Source organism: Danio aesculapii, chromosome 3 (assembly GCF_903798145.1).
Source record: "Danio aesculapii chromosome 3, fDanAes4.1, whole genome shotgun sequence".
Lineage (NCBI taxonomy): Eukaryota > Metazoa > Chordata > Actinopteri > Cypriniformes > Danionidae > Danio > Danio aesculapii.
The window spans coordinates 5,444,055-5,466,570 of record NC_079437.1 but is presented as its reverse complement, the minus strand read 5'-3'; the positions used below and the strand labels follow the sequence as shown (position 1 = coordinate 5,466,570).

General features: G+C 34.1%; 2 protein-coding genes across 2 annotated transcripts in view; one reads left to right on the top strand and one right to left on the bottom strand.

Moving 5' to 3' along the window:
- zc3h7ba (zinc finger CCCH-type containing 7Ba) overlaps positions 1–9,107 on the bottom strand; it is a 46,192-nt gene extending 37,085 nt beyond the window's left edge. The window contains exons 1-4 of the mRNA XM_056452958.1: positions 8,928–9,107; positions 2,097–2,172; positions 1,765–1,801; positions 1,030–1,227 (exon numbers count right to left, since the gene is read on the bottom strand). Of these exons, the coding sequence (XP_056308933.1) occupies positions 1,030–1,227; positions 1,765–1,801; positions 2,097–2,155 (294 nt within the window). The 5' untranslated portion in view covers positions 2,156–2,172; positions 8,928–9,107. The remainder of the gene's footprint in view (positions 1–1,029; positions 1,228–1,764; positions 1,802–2,096; positions 2,173–8,927) is intronic.
- Positions 9,108–10,056: 949 nt separating this feature from the next.
- rangap1a (RAN GTPase activating protein 1a) overlaps positions 10,057–22,516 on the top strand; it is a 26,952-nt gene continuing 14,492 nt past the window's right edge. The window contains exons 1-7 of the mRNA XM_056452959.1: positions 10,057–10,143; positions 12,547–12,669; positions 15,467–15,594; positions 16,437–16,496; positions 16,610–16,789; positions 20,120–20,254; positions 21,025–21,183. Coding sequence (XP_056308934.1) covers positions 12,558–12,669; positions 15,467–15,594; positions 16,437–16,496; positions 16,610–16,789; positions 20,120–20,254; positions 21,025–21,183 — 774 coding nt within the window. The 5' untranslated portion in view covers positions 10,057–10,143; positions 12,547–12,557. The remainder of the gene's footprint in view (positions 10,144–12,546; positions 12,670–15,466; positions 15,595–16,436; positions 16,497–16,609; positions 16,790–20,119; positions 20,255–21,024; positions 21,184–22,516) is intronic.

Below are 22,516 nucleotides of genomic sequence, written 5' to 3'. Positions count from 1 at the left end.
AATATGACTTATTCTATTCTAAATGAACATAAAATTACTTACAAAAGCTAACACGTATTCTAATATCATATACAAATTGTCAATAGTTGCAATTTACAGCAGGCTATTTATTAAGACATTTTTTAAAAAACCTACTTATTAATAATAATAATAATAACAACAACTACAACTATTATTATTAATTTAATAATAATAATAATAATAATAATAATAATAATAATAAATTAATAATAATAGTTGTAGTTGTTGTTGTTGTTATTATTATTATTATTATTATTAAGTAGGATATTGTTTATTTATTTTTATTTATTAACTTTTTACCAACTTTGACACATTCAAACCACTGCAAAAATGTTGTAACCTACAGGCCCATGTCATATACAGTACACACACATTTCTTAATAAACAACCTATACTATACGTGAAAAGCATTAACATATGCTATGTATTTTTGTTTTCACAAGCTTTGGCATAAATGATTTCAAAGTGCACTGTGAAGGGAGCACTATTGTCAATATGAAGATCCCTAAAACTAAACTAAAAATACTTTGCAAGCAAACTACATGTGAGATGACTTTAATCATGCTGAGTTTTTAATGTTAGAACGTTCTAAATGAATAGGGCATAGGGGGGATAACAGGGAATAGAACACAGCCAGAGACTCTGCTTCTAACTACAGCTCTAGAGGTGTAGTTGCAAGTGTACAAGTTTGCGATGCAGTTTGGAAAGATGGATTTGGGAAACGCCAAATCCACTAAATATATTTGTAACAACAGAACTTGCAACCTTAGTTGGCTAACGATGGATTTCAGAAACGCACCCCAGGTGGGGATCAGGTGAAGGATGAGAAAACAGCATTAACATTTTCGTGTGAACTGTCCCTTTAAGAGAATATCTGATTGGATTGTTAAAAACCCTTAAATTCTAAGTTTACTGAATTCATTACACAATGATAAACGCCACATCTTTACACTGTTTCTGCATTACACTGAGAACGTCATCATCAAACCCAGGTGTTGTTAAATTCACCAAGTTCTGATGAACGACTGCGCGGTTGATGTAGAGACTCTCCAGCAGTCCAGAGGGCACGCTCAGCTCCTCGACTTCAGCATAAAGAGCCACACTGATGGCCTCGCTGAAATGCTGGAGCGCCCGCATCCAGTCGCGCTCCGCAAACACAGCGTTTCCCTCCTCCAGGAGGTCACACACCAGCTGGACCACAAACCCCTGATAATACACACACACAGACACACACACACACACACACACACACACACACACACACACAGACAGACATGAGACATAAACAATCCGGAGAATACTTTAATATCTGTAATCATTTTTGATAAATCTTATTGGGTGATGGTCACTTGGAGGTGTTTGGTTATTGTCAGATAAACGCACAGCTAAAGTAGTTCCGGCAGGTTTAGAGTGCATTACAGCTCCATATCACTCCACTGAATGCTTAGAGATATTTCACAGCTACAGCAGTCAAAAATCACTTCAGAAGGCTTTAAAGGAGATGTGGAAGAAACTAGTGCCACACACAGGACATGTTCGAGGAGGACAAAAACCTGACATACGTCTCAAATAAAATCGAAGCTATTGTTTGTTGTGAATACACGCCCTCTAGTGGCCAAGACTACATAACGTGCCTTTAAATAGCTCAAGATTATAGGGCTAAACATGTTCAAGCAATTCTTTGGAAACAAAATGTAAATGTCTCTACTGAGGCAAGAGTTTATGTACAAAATATTTCCAAACCTCATAGCCTTGAGGGTCTGGATATGGTAGAGAAGATCTGTAGACAGAAAAACAAAGATAATTGATTATAAAGAGTCAGCAGGATGAAATGATGCTTCTCAAAGGGTTTGTTTACTTTCACAAAATCTATCCATACAGTCATACAAATCAAACTTGACTCAATTTACCAAGTGATCCATAAATTACAGCCAAACCACGATAGAGATTGACTGAATGTATGACGTCAACAATCAAAGACATATGAAGGAATATAAAATAAATAAAAATACACATTAGGGTAAAGCAGATCTCTGTACAGTAAAATGGTGCTGTATTTATTGTCTCTGTCATACTTGATGAAGCTCAGCGCTCTCCGAATCTTCTCCTGGCGTTTGTGCCGCTCAGCGCTCATGTTTGACCATCACACAGCTGAAAAACAAACACACACACACATCAGCAAAGGTTCATGTTTACCAGCTGTTTGGTCTCAAACACACTCACATGCCTTCAGTGCACTGGGTTCACAAGTACATTCACAAGTTCATAGACCATAAAATATAATAACCCTAAGATAAAGCTTAAAACTGGCCAACCAGGCAGGTGTTTTGGCCACTTCCAGGCTGGAATGACCAGCTAAAACCTGCTTAGCCAGGCTGAAAAATGCCTAAACAATTCTAAACCAGCCTTGTTGACCAGTTAACATCAGCCAACCAACATTTTCAGCAGTGAATGCATTGAAAAGGTGTCATTTTTACATGAAGGAGCAGTTTATTTATAAAGCAGAAGGGATGTAATGATGAACCAGAACCACAAACTGGTTGAAAATCTGTTTGAGATGTCAAACAAAAGGCGATACAGCTGGAGTAAGAGCTTATATGAATGAATCTCTGAGGGGAACTGACTGTCTTTAGAAAAGTTTACCTGGCTTTTCTGAAACGTATTAAAGCATTAGCTCACCTGGAACAGAAATAGTATCACTGCTTTATGCACATTTGATCATCTTCACAACAACAATTAAGATGTTTTAAATGAAACCCTCTCTGACCTTCCCAAGAAAAGAAGCCAGAAAATCATAGTTAAAACATTCAGTGTGTCTTCAGTGGTTCAACTGTGACCATATGAAGCTCCAAGAACAGGTTTGTGCACCAAAAAAATGCCTGTAATATGACTCTGTAAATTATCCTGTGTGTGTTTATGATTTATTGCCATTATTGCACAGTACTGTAGCAAACACACACTCAGATCTGATGTGGGAGAAACTGACAGTTGTCTTTTGGGGGGGAGGTTTATGCACAAGTGTTCTTAGCACTTGGTATGATTACAGATTGAACCACTGAAGACTCACTGCATGTTTTGACAATGTTATATTTGGTATTTATCTGGACTTTGAGAATTTTGGGACACTTATGGAGGATGAGGGAGCTCTCTGATTTAATCTAAAACATCTTAAATTGAGTTTAGAGGATAAATGAAGGTCTCAGGGGATTTAAACTGCATGAGGGTGGGAAATGAATGGCAAATTACCATTTTTGGGTGCACACTTAATTCATTAATGTCAGGAAAATACATGGTTTATTTTAAAGGATGTTTAAGTCATCAACAAAACCAAGAAATTAAGACACAAATCTTTTAAAAACATTTATATTCTAGAGTTTTTAAGTGGTGAGGACAAATTAATACCACTTTGGAAAATTTATTATGAGATTTTAATTTAATATGAGGGTTAAAACAATATCTCAAGTGTCATCAGGTGTTCACTGGACTTAAATCAATAATTTGAATAACCCTAAACTCTTGTTCTCTCACCTTTTCATTTGTTGTATTTGAGAGTTTGTCAGGTTTTGTCCTCAAACTGCACTAGTTTCTCACACATCTCCTCCAAAGCATTCTGTAGTGTGTTGATATAGAGCTGTAATGCGCACAAAACCTGCCGGAACTACTTTTGCTGCATGTTTATCTGAAAATAACTGAACACCTTAGAGTGCTCATCAGCCAATCAGAATCAAGTATGAATCATTCATTCTTACATGCATCAATCTAACAATGATCAGTATGAAACCCTATGGAATTAATGCAATCTTTTAAAATTCATTTGGATTTATGACTTGTTCAAAAGCCTTGACACTTAAATTTATTACTAAAATATTAAAAACACAACTACAACTCTACGTTTAACCACAGAATACATTTATTTTACATGAATAAACGTTCACCACCTGCATCAGTGTTCAATGTTTCCTGTGCTGTCTATTTTATAATGTAATATTAATATAGGAGCCTATATATAACCTAGTTATGCTCCAGGTCAGTCATATGAGTTTAATTATATGAATCATGAATCACTGAATCATGTGGTGTTATTTATGTTGCTGAGAGGGTAAAACACATAAGAGAACAATGAGTAAAAACTGATTTTGAAAACATCTGATGCAAGTTAAGATCAGAATAGGTGCTTTAGGGGACAATAACATATATGCAATATAAAACAAAAAAGTGGAGGGATGGCCAAACATTTTAATAATTAATAAATATATCTCTATAAAATAATTACTACAAAAAAAACTTTTAAAGCATTTGCAAGTCACTTCACTATAGTTTTGACTATACTTAATGAAATAATGTACAAATAATATTTTGCACTCTCAGCTGTGTATTTAGTGTTCAGATAGTGTTTTTACTTATATATCATGGTGTACGGTTGAAGTCAGAATTATTAGTCCTCTTGTTAAATTTTAATTCTTTTATTTTTTTCCAAAATTTCGGTTTACATTTTTTCAACACATTTCTAATCATAACAGTTTTAATAACTCATCTGTAATAACGGATTTCTTTTATCTTTGCCATGATGACAGCACATAATAATTGACTAGATTGGTCAAGATACTAGTATTCAGCTTAAGGTGACATTTAAAGGCTTAACTACGTTAATTAGGGTAAAGTTAGGGTAATTAGGCAAGTCATTGTATAACAGTGGTTTGTTCTGTAGACAATCAGAAAATAATATGCTTAAGGGAGCTAATAATATTGACCTTAAAATGCTTTTAAAAAGTAAAAACTGCTTTTATTCTAGCCTAAATAAAACAAATAAGACTTTCTCCAGAAGAAAAAATATTAGAGGAAATACTGTGAAAAATTCCTGAATCTGTTCAACATCATTAATATTTGAAAAAGTAAAACTTTCACAGGAGGACGAATAATTTTAACATTATCATTTAAATATCATTATCAGGATATGAGATGATTTATATTGATATATGTTCTCATATGAACTTTAAAAAAAAAAGAGAAACAAAACGTTGTAATGCAAGCTGTAATGTAATTGTTGTAATGCAATAATGCTGGAAACTCACACATTATTCACTGTACAAAAAGTTGGGTTACACAGCTTTGATGTGTGTTGGGACAACATGTAGAATTAACTTGTTAGTTTTTACAAATGTAAGTGGATTCAACATAAAAACTTAAGTTCCCTCATAAAAAATACTGGAGAATTGTGTTAATTCAGTTTAATTAAAATAAGTAGTTTGAACATGCAGCAAACATCATTTTATGAGTGTTCAGTCGTATCTCACTAACATACTGTCCTCCTCTTTCCTCCTGGCTGGAATCTTCACATTACTCCTGTTATCTCAAAGCGCAGCAAGATTAATGGTGGCATTGACCCACACAGCTTATCTTACAAATAAAAAAAAAGCATTTGCTCACTGTACGCACTCAGAGAGACCGTTCGCTATTAAGCAACATCTAACTCACTCACTGCATATTTTGCTGTATAGTGGTTCCCCAATACATGAATATAATAAAAATACAACACTCTTGTTGGAAATTATTTTAAAAAACTCAGTCTGGCCCCAAATTACTCATTAATTGTCATTTGAAGTCTTTATATATCACTGCTTTCATTTGAACCACTAATATTTATTGCCATTTCTCAAAAAAAAAAAAAAAAAAAAAAGAAAGTCTAAATAAATTACTAATTCTCACGTTTTTTTTACTAAACTGAGATTCGGCCATTTTTTCTGAGAAATAGCTAAAAACAGTGATTCAAATGAAAGCAGTGAAATAAAAAGACTTTAAATGACAATGAGTAATTAGGGGCCGAATTTATTTAATAAAATAATCTTTTAAAGTGTCATGAAAGGAGGGTATAAATGATCATTATACACTGAATGAGATATTAGTGAGAGTTTACTGTACAGCATGGTAAAAGTCTTCTGCAATATTAATAACATATTTTTAATTATTATTAAAAATGATAAAATTAATAAACACACAACATGCCTTTTGGATTTGCCTTTGGACTTCCTGAAAAATAAGTAAAAAAAAAAAAAGAGCAGTGAAGTATAAAGACTTCAATAAGGAGTAATTTGTGGTAAAATTATAATCCTTAATAGAGTCTTTTGAAAATACATTAAAGGATTTATTTAGTTACTTATTGTCTGGCGATATAAATTATCCTGAAATACAGATTACTGAGTTTTCTGTAAATAATGCTGAAAATGTTTCATAATTTTTGTTCTACGCTAAAAAAGAGAGAGACTACGCAAATTACAAATTTAGGTTTTGTTTTTATACCTGAAACCTTGAAAATGCATAGAAATACATGGTTGAAAATTCACAATACAATAACTTAGTGTAAACTAAATGACCAAATAAATAAATAATAATTTACTAATTAATGATCATTTAAATAAATAATTTACGAAAAAAGGACGACACAGTGGTTAGCATGGCTGCCTCACAGTAAGAAGGTCAGTGGTTCGAGCCCTGGTTCGGCCAGTTGGCATTTCTGTGTGGAGTTTGCATGTTCTCCCCGTGTTGGCGTGGGTTTCCTCGGGGTGCTCCGGTTTCCCCCACAGTTCAAACACATGCGTGAACATGGTAAAACAAATTTGCTCTGAACAAAAAATCATTCTGTACATTACAAATGTAGGTTTTGGCTTTGTTTTTAATACTGGAAAACCCCTTCATCTTCATCCCTGATACATCACAACTGAAACCTATATAAATATATAAATACATGACTGAAGATTTACAACTTGTTTTTTTATAGTGCACTTTTATCAAACAACATTATACTAAAACTTTAATAACATACTAACAGTTCAGTTTAAATAGTTCACTCCTTTCACACTTTTATTAAGATGAGGCCAGCCCAGAATAAGTGTTGATTATGCTTTTTTTAACATATCAGCAATTCCATGCAAATGTCAACTTTGCCATGAAAGAAATGTAATTTTTGCCAAAATAGCAAAACCGTTTCAGCTTTTTTTTTGTGTAAGCAAGTATTTTACAGTGCTTTAAAAATACTCAAAAATGTATCTGTCAATGTTTTCAAGCAATTATATTTGATTTACCAAAATCACACAAGTGCCATTTTCACATCTGTCACATCCATAACGGAGAGATGTCACATCCATAACAAAGCTTTTTCCTCATAAATGCAAAAATATCAAATAAAATCCATCGTTTTTGTTCTATAGTGAGCCGACTCTTATGCTTTTGATAAGCATTATTTCTTTCGGGTTGTGCAGTTTCATATACGGAGATTTTACCAAGTATGTGGTATATTGTAAACTCGCGACCTTTTTTTTGTCACATCCATAACGCAGGCTTATTTTCCTCATTTAAAATATAGAAAATGTTTACAGATTGATATTTTTCTGGTCCCTGGAAATATAAACAGATGTTTCAATATAACGTTAACATATACTTTCTCTGTGAATTTATGTTTTGAGATTTTACTGCAAATGTCACATCCATAACGCTGGAATTGCTCATATATACAAGTTGAAAACAGTATCAACAGATTTTAAACACGCGTACAAATATATAAAAGGTCCATGACCCATTAGCACAAAACCCAAGCTCACTACTCATACAGCATTATTTCATTCATTCATTTTCTTTTCGGCTTAGTCCCTTTATTAATCTGGGGTCTCCACAGCGGATTGAACTGCCAACTTATCCAGCATATGTTTTACACAGTGGATGCCCTTCCAGCTGCAACCTAGTACTGGGAAACACCCTTACACACTTATTCACACACTACAGCTAATTTAGCTTATTCAATTCCCCTATAGCGCATGTGTTTGGATGAAGCACCCGGAGTAAACCCACACCAATAAAGGGAGAACATACAAACTCCACACAGTAATGCCAACTGACCAGGCCCGGGCTCGAACCAGCAACCTTCTTGCTCTGAGGTAATCGTGTTACCCACTGCGCCACTCTGACACCCTCATATAGCATTATTAATAACATTATCATCATTATTAATGTTTTTTTTTTTTACCCTGGGTGGATTGGGCTCACTTTTAATGGACAGAACAGCTGATGCACTAACCACGTTCGCCAACAGTTTAATTTATTTCTATAATGCTGTCTTGATAAAATTTTCAGATTATTTGAGAAATGAGTAAAAAAAAACAGCAATTCAAAGGGAAACAGTGCAGTATAAAGAATTTAATTGACAACAACAAGTAATTTGGGGCCAAAACTATGACCCTTGATAGACTTAAAGGGTTAATTTAATGTCTGGGTGTATACATGATCAATACACTAAATTACATAGTAAAATAATGGTAAAATGTAGTATTTTTAGGTTTTGTTTTTATACTGGAAAACCCCTTTTCATCTTTAACCCTGAGGCTGGTACATCAGCCACAACTGAAGACTTCATATAAACACATGGTTAATAATAAAAATGACACAAAAACCCAGCTTACACACGAGTATAATATGTACAGTATTTTAAACACACAGACACAAACAAACACACACACACACGCACGCACGCACGCACACACGCACACACACACGCACACATACAAACAAACGTCCTTTGACCCAAATGACACAAAAATCTATCTCACTACTAATAAAGCATTATTTTTATCATTAATATCATCATAATTATTAATACTATGAATCATGCTCTCTGTAATGCTGTCTGTGGAGGCTGCTAAGCATAAATCTGAAACACGCCCAAACTATCTTGACTTCACTTCCTCCCAGTTTCTGCAAAAACGAAACCGAAGCAGCTGGAAACAAATAAACACACGACAATCCAACTGTCCACAAACTCAGTGTCCAGAGAATAAACCCTGAAATCAGACTAACGCTAAAGTCGAGTTAAATCATCGCGGTGAAGCCAGAAAGTTTCCAGACAGACTCAAACTCACCTGTAAATCCGCCTTTGCTCCGAGTTTCGCTGGTTTTCAGCTGTTGGTTCGTGTATAAAACATTTAGAAGAATGACTGACACGTTATTAAACGTTAAAACTTATGATATTTATTAAATTAATGCGTCGGCGCTGCATCGCTCAGTTAGTGTGAACCCGACGAGTGCTTCCAGCTGATAACTGATTTTTTTCCACATGGTGTGCGCGCGCCTGTTCCTGAAGGGGTCGCGCGCGGTGGAATCCATTCATCGGAATTCCAAAAGTTATTTTTCATATTAATTTATTGAGTTCATATTTGGGATACATGTTCAAAGCAACCATAATAAATATTATAAAATAGCCTTTTTGTTTCGTGTAAAATTCCATACCAACGGATAGGCACATAACTGATTGGGTCTTCCCTATCAGCGCTGAGAAAAGTAACACGAATAACGTGACAGTGACGTTCTGAGAAAGCTTAACGTCCTGATAAAAAAAATAATGAATTACTCTATTTATTTATTTATTTATTTATTTATTTATTTATTTATTTAATCATTTACATTTTTATTTGTCCTGTTAAAAATAATGAATTACTCTATTTATTTATTAAATCATTTACATTTTTATTTAATTATGAAGTCTTGCAATTATTTAATTTTTTTTTGCCAACCGTATGACGGATATTTTGTACATGATTTTATTAAATAATAATTATTATTATCTATAATTATTGTATAATAATATAGTTTTTGCTCTAAAATAATTTTTAAAACATTGCCATTTCAATATTAAAAAATGATGAAACACACATTGGCCTGTTCTTTAGTAACCTGTAACATTGGCATCCATAGTGTTTGTTTTTTATACTATGGAAGTCAAAGCCTGCAGGTTGAGTGAACAATCCTGTTAAGTTTGATTCCATAATGTCCTCCTTGAGTTTTAGATTATTTCAGTCAGACTAGAATAAGCTTTCACACGTAATATTACACGGTTTAAGACTACATTATTAAAGATTAAATCTGACAGAAACAATATTTAGAAGCTATATAAAACATGAGCAAACCTACGTCAGAAAAGCAAAACAACATGAAATGCACGCTAAATAAAGTGGACTACCTAAAAACTCCAAGTCCCATGATGCCCTGCGTGCCCGCTCTTCTGCGTCATCAGCGCGAGCGGGAGGAAGGAATCGTAACAAATACATCTGCCTCCAGAAAGCACATCAAACACCACTTGTAAGTATAAAAATTATATTTATACGAGATATTTGTTCCGGGTACCGGTGTATGATGGCTGTAAATAGGCTGAGTCACTTAAAATCGGGTTTATGTGTTGATCACGTGTGTGAATGAACACGTTAATAGAAATGTTATCTGTCATAAACATGAACAACAGCGCTTAAAAAGTAAACAAGTAAAGGATTTCTGTGAGATAAGTTCATGTATGCACTTTAATAATAAAATAACTGGGCTAGAAACAGCAGGTGAATACACTTCATTGAACATCACCTATATGCTATATAACAGCAGGTTAACTGTGTTTATATATACTCACTTTAACTGTTAAAACTATTAGTTACTAGTTAATATTATTAGTAACTGATAAGGTTATGTTAACTAATAACCTTACGTTTTCTTATTTTGATTGTAATACAATAATGTGCAGCTTTTGTAGAGCTGCTTTGAAACAATAAATATTCAATTTATTATTAACTTGAATTGAATGTTTCGGTTAAAGAAAGAAAAAATGCATAGATATCATCTACATTTCTGTTCATTTATTTATTACTGAGTGCAGCAATTGCAGGTTTTCTAAAATGTTATGGAAATGTTCCTGCCATGAAACTAGCATTGGCTGCTGACATGGCATTAAATTAAAGAATACATTACATTAGAATATGTTGTGCTTAAATATGTAAATTCATTACAAGATAATTACACTTTCACTAATCTACATGCGTTTCCAGAACAGAAAGCTATCTTACAGTATTGGTTAAGGCCAGATTTGCTTAATATTGTTGGCATATTAAAACTAAAAGTTTTGATTTGATTTATTTATTTTAGAACAGAAATATCAAACATAAAATATCATTCTCAAAACATACATTTCAACATGGTCGAAAATGGAGCGGGATGAAGCACAAGCTTATTATTTTCCCCACCCCATTACCACATACAGTACATCATTCGTCTATTACTTAAACTTATTTCTTCTTTTACTGATCTCTTCTTTCTACATGAGACATATTTTATCCTTTTGGCATCTTTGACATATGTTTGATTCCATTTGTACATTTACATTTTGTAACATAGACCCCCCCCCCCCTCCAGTACTGCAAATAGCCATTAATTAAAACGTCATCATACCTTTCTCATTTCATCCTTTTTCAAATCACCTTCAACATTATATTCCTTTAATAATATATAACTTTTTAAGTTGATTAATATCCTGACATTGTTTGAGAGTCTGTTCCATAATTTCACACCACAGACAGACATACTCAAACTTTTTAAAGTTGTTCTTGTTTTCATCCTCCTGAAATGTAGTTCATCTCTCAGATTATATCCCCCTTGTCTTTCTTCAAAAACCTTTTGAATGCATATCGGATGTAAATTATTCCTAGCTTTAAACATAAATTGTGCTGTTTTAAATTTAACCAAATCATTGAACTTAAGTGTCTTCAATTTAAAAAATAAAAGATTTGTATGCTCCAAATACCCACGTTCCATCAGTCTTATTACTTTTTTCTGCATTGTACATACGGATCGTAAATTAGATTTATATGTATTCCCCCAAATTTCAACACAATACCTCCTATATGGCAACATAAGTGTGTTATATAATATATACATTGATTTATTGTCCAGGATAAATCTTGCTTTATACACTAGTGCTACAGTTTTGACCAATTTAAAAAAAAAATAGTCAAATGTATTACAGTTTCCACAAAATATGATTTTTTATTATTATTTAATATTGTTCATTCTTAGTTAATGTTAGTACATACAGCAACTAAAACAAACTAATGGAACCTTATTGTAAGTTGGGACCAAGTGCAGTGTTTCCTCTAGGGTTAGGTTAGGGTAACGGATCTCTTTGCTTCCGCGCCGATTTTTTCTGCTCGTGCACAAAACATCTTGCACGCCCCCTCAAATATAAGCCACTTTAAGAGCACGCAGATCTTCTTGTGCGCTCTCAAACGCTGCTGAAGTGTGATTTAGTGCGTTTATGTAACGAGTATGTCTCCAACATTTATTAGATTTGCTAGGAATATTTATGAATGTCTCCAATAGACATACAGAGTCAGTCAGTCAGCACGTATAACCTTAAAGGGTTAAACAAATGATGCACAGCACTACTATGGTTACAGAAAAGTTGGCGCTGTTATAATTCACTTACCCTTTAAATACATTTTGGTGGGATTATCACCCGCTATTAAAAAAATTTATGTTTTGAATGAGAAGCTGTAATGTAGCCATGGCGGGATGAATCCTGGCGTGGCACCCCACCAAGGAAGTGTTTAATTCTAATATTACACAAAATTTCTGCATTATAATTCACATGAAGTGTTTTTTTAGCTCTCTTTAAGTGAACTGATAAAGCTGGTTAATTCTCATGTGCTTTTCTGTGGTGCTTAGCTGGAGTCAGGATGGCGTCTGATGATGTGGCAAACCTGGCAGACTCCCTGGCCAAGACTCAAGTGAATGAAGGAGAGCTGAGCTATAAAGGACAGGGCCTTAAACTGGACAACGCAGAGTCTGGTGAGCTCAATCACATTGCTTTAAACACCTGCTGATCATCTGATGATCATGTTTGCTCCTGTATCATGATGATGGCTTAAACTATTCAGGATCATTACATCAGGATCAGTTCAGAGTTGATAAAACTCAGGCTTTGTTGGTTCCACAAATCTTTCTCTGTTAACTCTGGATTTGATGCAGATAAATGTGAGACATCTTTTACTATTTATCCAAACTTTTATTTTGGATGTGATTAATCTTTGCCCAGCACTGAAAATAAATTTTAAAACATCCATGAAGCCAGATGAAAGGAGCTGTTCAAGAGGAGAGCTAAAAGAAAACATATTGCTCTATTAGTGCAAGTGAAGATAGTTTAAATAGATGATTTTTTTGAAGCTATTAATATTATTTGGTTGTAATTAGTTATGTAAGCACTAGATGGTAATATTTGTTGTGCATTTAAAGAGCCTGATGTGGTGACAGATAGGAGGTCAAACAAACTTTTTGACCGTCTGTGATTGTGTGACCAGGTGAACGTGTCATCATGTCCTAAACCTTGGACTGAGAACATGTTGAGAAGAACTGTAAGACCTTTACTGTGTTTTTTTATTTATTTTGTTGAGTACTTCTTGTTTATGCCAAAACCAAATAATAAATGGACTGGCAACAAGTTGTCATTTTTTTAAACATGCGTCAGAAACACAATGTAGTTAATGTATTTACTAACGCAAACAAGCAATGAACAATAGATTACAGAATTTATTAATCTTTGTTAATGTTAAATGTAAAACTGGAGTGAAGATGCAGAAAAAAAAATTAAATAGATTAACTTTTTTTTATTAATCATTGGTTATTTTAATGCATTAGCACATACAGATACGGTAAAAAAAAAGGGAATTATACAAACAAGTAAACAGGATAATAGAGTCAGGCTGGCAACAAGTTGGACAGAGTTATTGTAGTTCTTTTCAAGCAAAGTAAACATGCGTCAGAAACAGACCCCTACAGATGATGTGTATATAAAGACTCAAAATTCATGTGTAATCTTTATTTCATAACCTTTATCTTCTGATTAAAAAAAAACAAAACTTGTTTATATTGCAGCTATCAGTATATATGTATTCAATTACACAAAAAAACAACCAGAAAACATCCTAAGCATAACCAGAACATAACCTGAAAATAATCAAACCTTAACTTGAACATAACCTGAGCATAACCAGAACATAACCTGAGCATAATCAAACCTTAACTTGAAAATAACCTGAGCATAACCAGAACATAACCTGAGCATAACTAGAACATAACCTGAGCATAACCTGAAAATAACCAAACAATAACCCGAGCATAACCAACACATAACCAAACAATAACTTCAACATAACCTGAGCATAACCAGAACATATCCAAACCATAACTTGAACATAACCAGAACATAACCTGAAAATAACCAAACCATAACTTCAACATAACCTGAAAATAATCAAACCATAACTTGAACATAACCTGAGCATAACATGAGCATAACCAGAACATAACCTGAAAACCATAACCAGAACATAACCTGAGCATAACCAGAACATAACCTGAAAACCAAACCATAACCAGAACATAACCTGTGCATAACAACTAAACCATAACTTGAACATAACCTGAAAATATCCAAACCATAACTTGAACATAACCAGAACATAACCTGAGAATAACCAAACCATAACCTGAAAATAACCAAACCATAACATAACCTGAAAGTAACCAAACCATAACTTGAACATAACCAAAACATAACCTGAGAATAACTAAACCATAACTTAACCTAAACCATAACCAGAACATAACCTAAAAATAACTAAACCATAACCAGAACATAGCCTAAAAATAGCCAAACCATAACTTGAACATAACCTGAGAATAAACAAACCATAACCAGAATATAACCAGAGTATAACCAAATCATAACTTTAACAAAACCAAAACATAATCTGAGCATAACCAGAACATAACCTGAAAATAATGAAAACTATAACATGAACATAACAACATAACCTGAAGATAACTTGATCATGCTCTGAGAATAACCAGAAATATAACCTAAACATAACCAAAAACATAACCTGTCTGGATATGTTTCTGAACAGAAACATAACCTAGGCATAACCGAAACCATAGCCAGAACCATAGCCTGAACAAAATAACCAGAAACTAAACCTGAGCATTACCAGAAACATAACCAAAACATAACCAGAAACTAACCTGCCTCAACTAGCTATGCAGCACAAGATACCATGTCGACAAGTAATTAAAGCAGAGCTACAGTTTATTTTATATTGATACAAACTAAACTGAAACTTACCTGGCTAATCCAGCTTCACGGTACAGGCCCCAAGTGTCTTTATGAAAGAGATGTGCAGAACATAACCTGAAAATAACCAAACCATAACTTGAACATAACCTGAAAATAACTAAACCATAACTTGAACATAACCCGAAAATAACTAAACCATAACTTAAATATAACCAGAACATAACCTGAAAATAACCAAACAATAACTTGAACATGACCTGAGCATAACTATAACATAACCTAAGCGTGACCTGAAAATAACCAAACCATAACTTGAACATAACCAAACAAAAACTTGAACATGACCTGAGCATAACTGTAACATAACCTGACCATAACCTGAGCATAACTGTAACATAACCTGACCATAACCTGAGCATAACTGTAACATAACCTGACCATAACCAGAACATAACCTGAAAATAACCAGGTTAATCTCTTTATGAAAGAGATGTGCTATTGTGTTGTGTGCAGTGGAGCAGATGGTGAAGGCGATAGCTGATTTTGAGGGTCTGCGAGCGCTCCGTCTGGAGGGAAACACCATCGGTGTGGAAGCGGCGCAGACTATCGCTAAAGCACTAGAGAACAAGAGCGACCTGCAGGTACTGACATCAGCATCACATCTAAATCCAGGTTTACTTTATTTCTACACATGGGTAGACTAGGTTTACAGTGTTCTCACATTATTTACATTTTACAGACACCACAATTTCTGTCAGTGTTATGTTCAGAGTAGTTTAAATGTTATCCAATGTCTTCTTTGCTGTATAACGGTGTTGGGTAGTGACTTTTATTTTATTTTTATTTATTAAAATTAAAAGGATTGTATGCCGCCTAGGAGCTTAAGCATGTCATCAGAAGCAGATCCATGTGTTTTTGTACCAAAATAATTTCCGATTTCAGTTACGAATGCACTTTTTAATCTTAAACTCTCACAAATTTTGTCAGAAATATTACTATTAGATTCTTTTAATGTCACCTATTACTATTTACTGAGATCAATCATTTAAAGGGGACCTATTATGCAAAAATATGTAAAAACTCATTAGCATAAACAGCCCTGAGTGAGAAGCAGCAGTCCGCCATTAGAGTTCTGAGTCTGCCACTGTGCTGACACACAGGCATTTGTAGCTCCGCCCTCTTTTGATAAGAGCACAATCTCATTTGCATTTAAAGCGACAGTCAACAAAACGCCACAATTAGGATCAAAGCCTAAAAGGGTCAGTTTCAGAGAGTTTGAAAATATTTTGTGTGTGGTATTTAAGCTGAAACTTCACACACACACACACACACACACACACACACACACACACACACACAAGGGACATCAGAGACTTATTATACATCTTGTAAAAAGTGCCATAATAGGTCCCCATTAGTCAAATTCACCCAAAACAGGAACGAAATTAAACCATATCTCTGTTGTTTTTCCTCTATCTGTCAGTGTTGTCACTGGAGTGACATGTTTACAGGCCGCCTGCGAGCTGAGATTCCTCCAGCGCTGGTAAGAACACACGAGCACCTAATGATTTAAATTGTCCTCTTTTAAAAGCCGAGACTTTAGCGATCAGTAGTTATATAATTGTGTATTTAATAAAGATAATGGTGTTTCTGCAGGTTTCTCTGGGTGATGCGTTAATCTTAGCCGGAGCTCGACTGAAGGTTTTGGATCTGAGTGATAATGCTTTCGGTCCCGACGGTGTAAAAGGCATCGAGAAGCTGCTCAAGAGCGCCGCCTGCCACACACTGCAGGAACTGCGGCTCAACAACTGCGGAATGGGCATCGGAGGCGGGAAGGTGGGCGAAGCCTCGCGATGATGTCATAATCAGTGCATTGGTGCCACCCACTTCTTCTGATTTATACATGGAAGTGTTCTTATCAGTTCAGTTTTCCCTATAGGGATTTTATTTTAAGTAAGATTAAATCAACTAGCTATGAGGAAAATCACAGTGAATTATACTTTGGGCAGATTTTCAAACACTGTAATTCTTCGAATCAAAGTACAAAACTGAATATAAAGGCTTTAAATGGCATCCCATGGAGCATTGGCGTAATGTATAACTTTATAACTATAATAATAGTGACGCATTGACATAATCTAGAACTATATTAATAGTGACGCATTGACATAATCTAGAACTATATTAATAGTGACCCATTGACATAATCTAGAACTATATTAATAGTGACGCATTGACATAATCTAGAACTATATTAATAGTGACGCATTGACATAATCTAGAACTATATTAATAGTGACGCATTGACATAATCTAGAACTATATTAATAGTGACGCATTGACATAATCTAGAGCTATAATAATAGTGACGCATTGACATAATCTAGAACTATATTAATAGTGACGCATTGACATAATCTAGAGCTATATTAATAGTGACGCATTGACATAATCTAGAGCTATATTAATAGTGACGCATTGACATAATCTAGAACTATATTAATAGTGACGCATTGACATAATCTAGAACTATATTAATAGTGACGCATTGACATAATCTAGAACTATATTAATAGTGACGCATTGACATAATCTAGAACTATATTAATAGTGACGCATTGACATAATCTAGAACTATATTAATAGTGAAGCATTGACATAATCTAGAACTATATTAATAGTGAAGCATTGACATAATCTAGAACTATATTAATAGTGAAGCATTGACATAATCTAGAACTATATTAATAGTGACGCATTGACATAATCTAGAACTATATTAATAGTGACGCATTGACATAATCTAGAACTATATTAATAGTGACGCATTGACATAATCTAGAACTATATTAATAGTGAAGCATTGACATAATCTAGAACTATATTAATAGTGAAGCATTGACATAATCTAGAACTATATTAATAGTGAAGCATTGACATAATCTAGAACTATATTAATAGTGAAGCATTGACATAATCTAGAACTATATTAATAGTGAGCATTGACATAATCTAGAACTATATTAATAGTGAAGCATTGACATAATCTAGAACTATATTAATAGTGAAGCATTGACATAATCTAGAACTATATTAATAGTGAAGCATTGACATAATCTAGAACTATATTAATAGTGACGCATTGACATAATCTAGAACTATATTAATAGTGAAGCATTGACATAATCTAGAACTATATTAATAGTGAAGCATTGACATAATCTAGAACTATATTAATAGTGAAGCATTGACATAATCTAGAACTATATTAATAGTGAAGCATTGACATAATCTAGAACTATATTAATAGTGAAGCATTGACATAATCTAGAACTATATTAATAGTGAAGCATTGACATAATCTAGAACTATATTAATAGTGAAGCATTGACATAATCTAGAACTATATTAATAGTGAAGCATTGACATAATCTAGAACTATATTAATAGTGAAGCATTGACATAATCTAGAACTATATTAATAGTGACGCATTGACATAATCTAGAACTATATTAATAGTGACGCATTGACATAATCTAGAACTATATTAATAGTGACCCATTGACATAATCTAGAACTATATTAATAGTGACGCATTGACATAATCTAGAACTATATTAATAGTGACGCATTGACATAATCTAGAACTATATTAATAGTGACGCATTGACATAATCTAGAACTATATTAATAGTGACGCATTGACATAATCTAGAGCTATAATAATAGTGACGCATTGACATAATCTAGAGCTATAATAATAGTGACGCATTGACATAATCTAGAGCTATATTAATAGTGACGCATTGACATAATCTAGAGCTATATTAATAGTGACGCATTGACATAATCTAGAGCTATATTAATAGTGACGCATTGACATAATCTAGAACTATATTAATAGTGAAGCATTGACATAATCTAGAACTATATTAATAGTGACGCATTGACAATCTAGAACTATATTAATAGTGACGCATTGACATAATCTAGAACTATATTAATAGTGAAGCATTGACATAATCTAGAACTATATTAATAGTGAAGCATTGACATAATCTAGAACTATATTAATAGTGAAGCATTGACATAATCTAGAACTATATTAATAGTGAAGCATTGACATAATCTAGAACTATATTAATAGTGAAGCATTGACATAATCTAGAACTATATTAATAGTGAAGCATTGACATAATCTAGAACTATATTAATAGTGAAGCATTGACATAATCTAGAACTATATTAATAGTGACGCATTGACATAATCTAGAACTATATTAATAGTGACGCATTGACATAATCTAGAACTATATTAATAGTGAAGCATTGACATAATCTAGAACTATATTAATAGTGAAGCATTGACATAATCTAGAACTATATTAATAGTGAAGCATTGACATAATCTAGAACTATATTAATAGTGAAGCATTGACATAATCTAGAACTATATTAATAGTGAAGCATTGACATAATCTAGAACTATATTAATAGTGAAGCATTGACATAATCTAAAACTATATTAATAGTGAAGCATTGACATAATCTAGAACTATATTAATAGTGACGCATTGACATAATCTAGAACTATATTAATAGTGAAGCATTGACATAATCTAGAGCTATATTAATAGTGAAGCATTGACATAATCTAGAACTATATTAATAGTGAAGCATTGACATAATCTAGAACTATATTAATAGTGACGCATTGACATAATCTAGAACTATATTAATAGTGAAGCATTGACATAATCTAGAACTATATTAATAGTGACGCATTGACATAATCTAGAACTATATTAATAGTGAAGCATTGACATAATCTAAAACTATATTAATAGTGACGCATTGACATAATCTAGAACTATATTAATAGTGAAGCATTGACATAATCTAAAACTATATTAATAGTGAAGCATTGACATAATCTAGAACTATATTAATAGTGAAGCATTGACATAATCTAAAACTATATTAATAGTGAAGCATTGACAGTCTTTAACCATAATTACCATATCGTATAGAGTCTCTCTCTATAGGCAAAACGCTAAAAATATATATATTTTTTGTCGGAAATGTTGAGTTATACAGAGCTAAAGATTGATTCTGGACTGTAGTATCTCTGGAAATGTGTGTAATGTCGGTCACCTGCTCCACAGATCCTGGCGGCGGCTCTGAGCGAGTGTCATCAGCAGTCCAGTGCTCTCGGCGCCCCCTTCAGACTGAAAGTGTTCATCGCTGGCAGGAACAGACTGGAGAACGACGGAGCCACTGCACTCGCACAGGCCTTTCAGGTGCTCAACCCTACCAGAAAACACAACAACAACACATTACACATCATCTTCTCCTGATCCTCTTGTCTTTTATTAATTTAGTCATCTTGTTTATCTTCTCCATTAACATATTATGCAAATTCACTTCTATATAACACAGTTTAATTACAGTGGCAGCAGTGTGTGACTATAACTAGCCTCTAATAGGAAAATTGCAGAAACAGAACCAGACACACTTTAATGAACAGCGACAAGAGTCTCCATAGACTGATGCCTTCTCACACACTGACGTTCACTTTTACACACTGATAAAGTTAGTCCTGTTTTGAATCTGCCACTATGCTGACACACAGGCATTTGTAGCTCCGCCCTCTTTCAAAAAGAGCACAATCTCATTTGCATTTAAAGCGACAGTCACCAAAACGCCACAATTAGGATCAAAGCCTAAAAGGGTCAGTTTTACAGAGTGACAACATTATTTGTGTGTTATTTGGAGATGAAACTTCACACACACATACACACACATACACACACACTCTAGAGCAGTGTTTTCCAACCCTGTTCCTGGAGGCACACCAACAGTACATATTTTGGATGTCTCCCTTTTCTGACCCATTAACTTCAGGTGTTGGAGTCTCTTCTGATGTTCTGCTGAGTTGATTCAGGTGTGTTGTATTAGGGAGAGCTTGAAAATGTGGACTGTTGGTGTGCCTTCAGGAACAGGGTTGGGAAACACTGCTCTAGAGAGTACATCTTGTAATAAGAGGCACTGGTGTTGTTTCTCTCCTCAGCTGATGGGCAGTCTGGAGGAGGTGCACATGCCCCAGAACGGCATTAATTACCCAGGAGTCACAGCTTTAGCCACCGCCATGCAGCATAACCCTCAGCTCAGAGTCCTGAACCTCAACGACAACACCTTCACTAAAAAAGGAGCGACGGCCATGGCTCAGGTACACTCAGGACACAAGGAAAAACCTAGTTTCATGAAGGATGTACACATTTACAGTACAATGGTTGTCTTACTGGCCGATTTTGACCTGCCAGCTATAAAACCTTTATTACATCACAAAAACTACTAGCACAAAACACACACACACACACACACACACACACACACACACACACACACACGATAATAATCTGCTGCTTTAGGGCTGCACAGTATATTTCAGCATTAATATCGCAATGTAGGCATCCGTAACTGCGCATTCACACCAAAGGCGGTGAGAGTGTAAACTTCGCTCTAGCCGCCCTGCCGACAACTCTATCTGCCTTTACTGCTCCAACAGCGAGAGCATCAATTCGAGACATTGTTCTCGTATGTAAAGGGGCCGCTGCAGCATATCAACAAATCACTTACATTCCTGTATAAAAACATTAGATTAGATTCAACTTTATTGTCATTACACATTTACAAGTACAAGGCAACGAAATGCAGTTTCGGTCTAACCAGCAGTGCAATAGCAGCAAGTGCAGGATACAGGTATAAGTTATAAAGTGCAGTTATAGAAAAACTATGGTGATATTTACAGATGGATGTACTATCAACATTATATACAGGTTGTGTTAGCTATGAACAGATTTACAATAAATGAATATATGTACAGGATACTATTAATAGCAGAAGTGTGCAGATAGATAAACATAATTACAAATGTATGTGTATATGTACAGTGGGTGTGTACATAATCAGACATTAAAAGGTGCCGTGAAGTGCGTTGAAATGTGCACTTCTATTTTATTGGATAATAGACGATCTCAACTGAAACATGGAGAGGGCGGGACATAGATTAGCTCCTCCGCTTAAAAACAGTCAACAGTGTTTTGTTTTCTCACAGCTCTGCCAGTGAGAGTGGTTGAGCTCAAGCGCATCAAATTAACAGCCAATGAAAAGAAGGGGGCGGGGCATGTCAGACACTAGAGAGCATTTGATTGGTCAGAAGATTTGATGAGAAACTGAAGTATGAAAATAATTAATAAACCATTTATGTGGAAGGGACAAACTGCAAAATTTGGATGTTTATAACATGTTTTTATTTTCTAAACACGCATTATTAAGCACACTAGCTTATAGATATACTGAAACCAACACCTAACAAAATGTTCTTTTGATTTCACGGGACCTTTAATGATCATGTCAGTATTTCATTGACATATTAAGCTACCAGGGGCGTAATGGCACACAAAATATTTCAATAGAAAAATTACAGATAGAAATGGATAAAGTGCAACAAAATAAATCACTTAAATGTGTTATGTTTTTTCTTTCCACTAGGTCTGAAA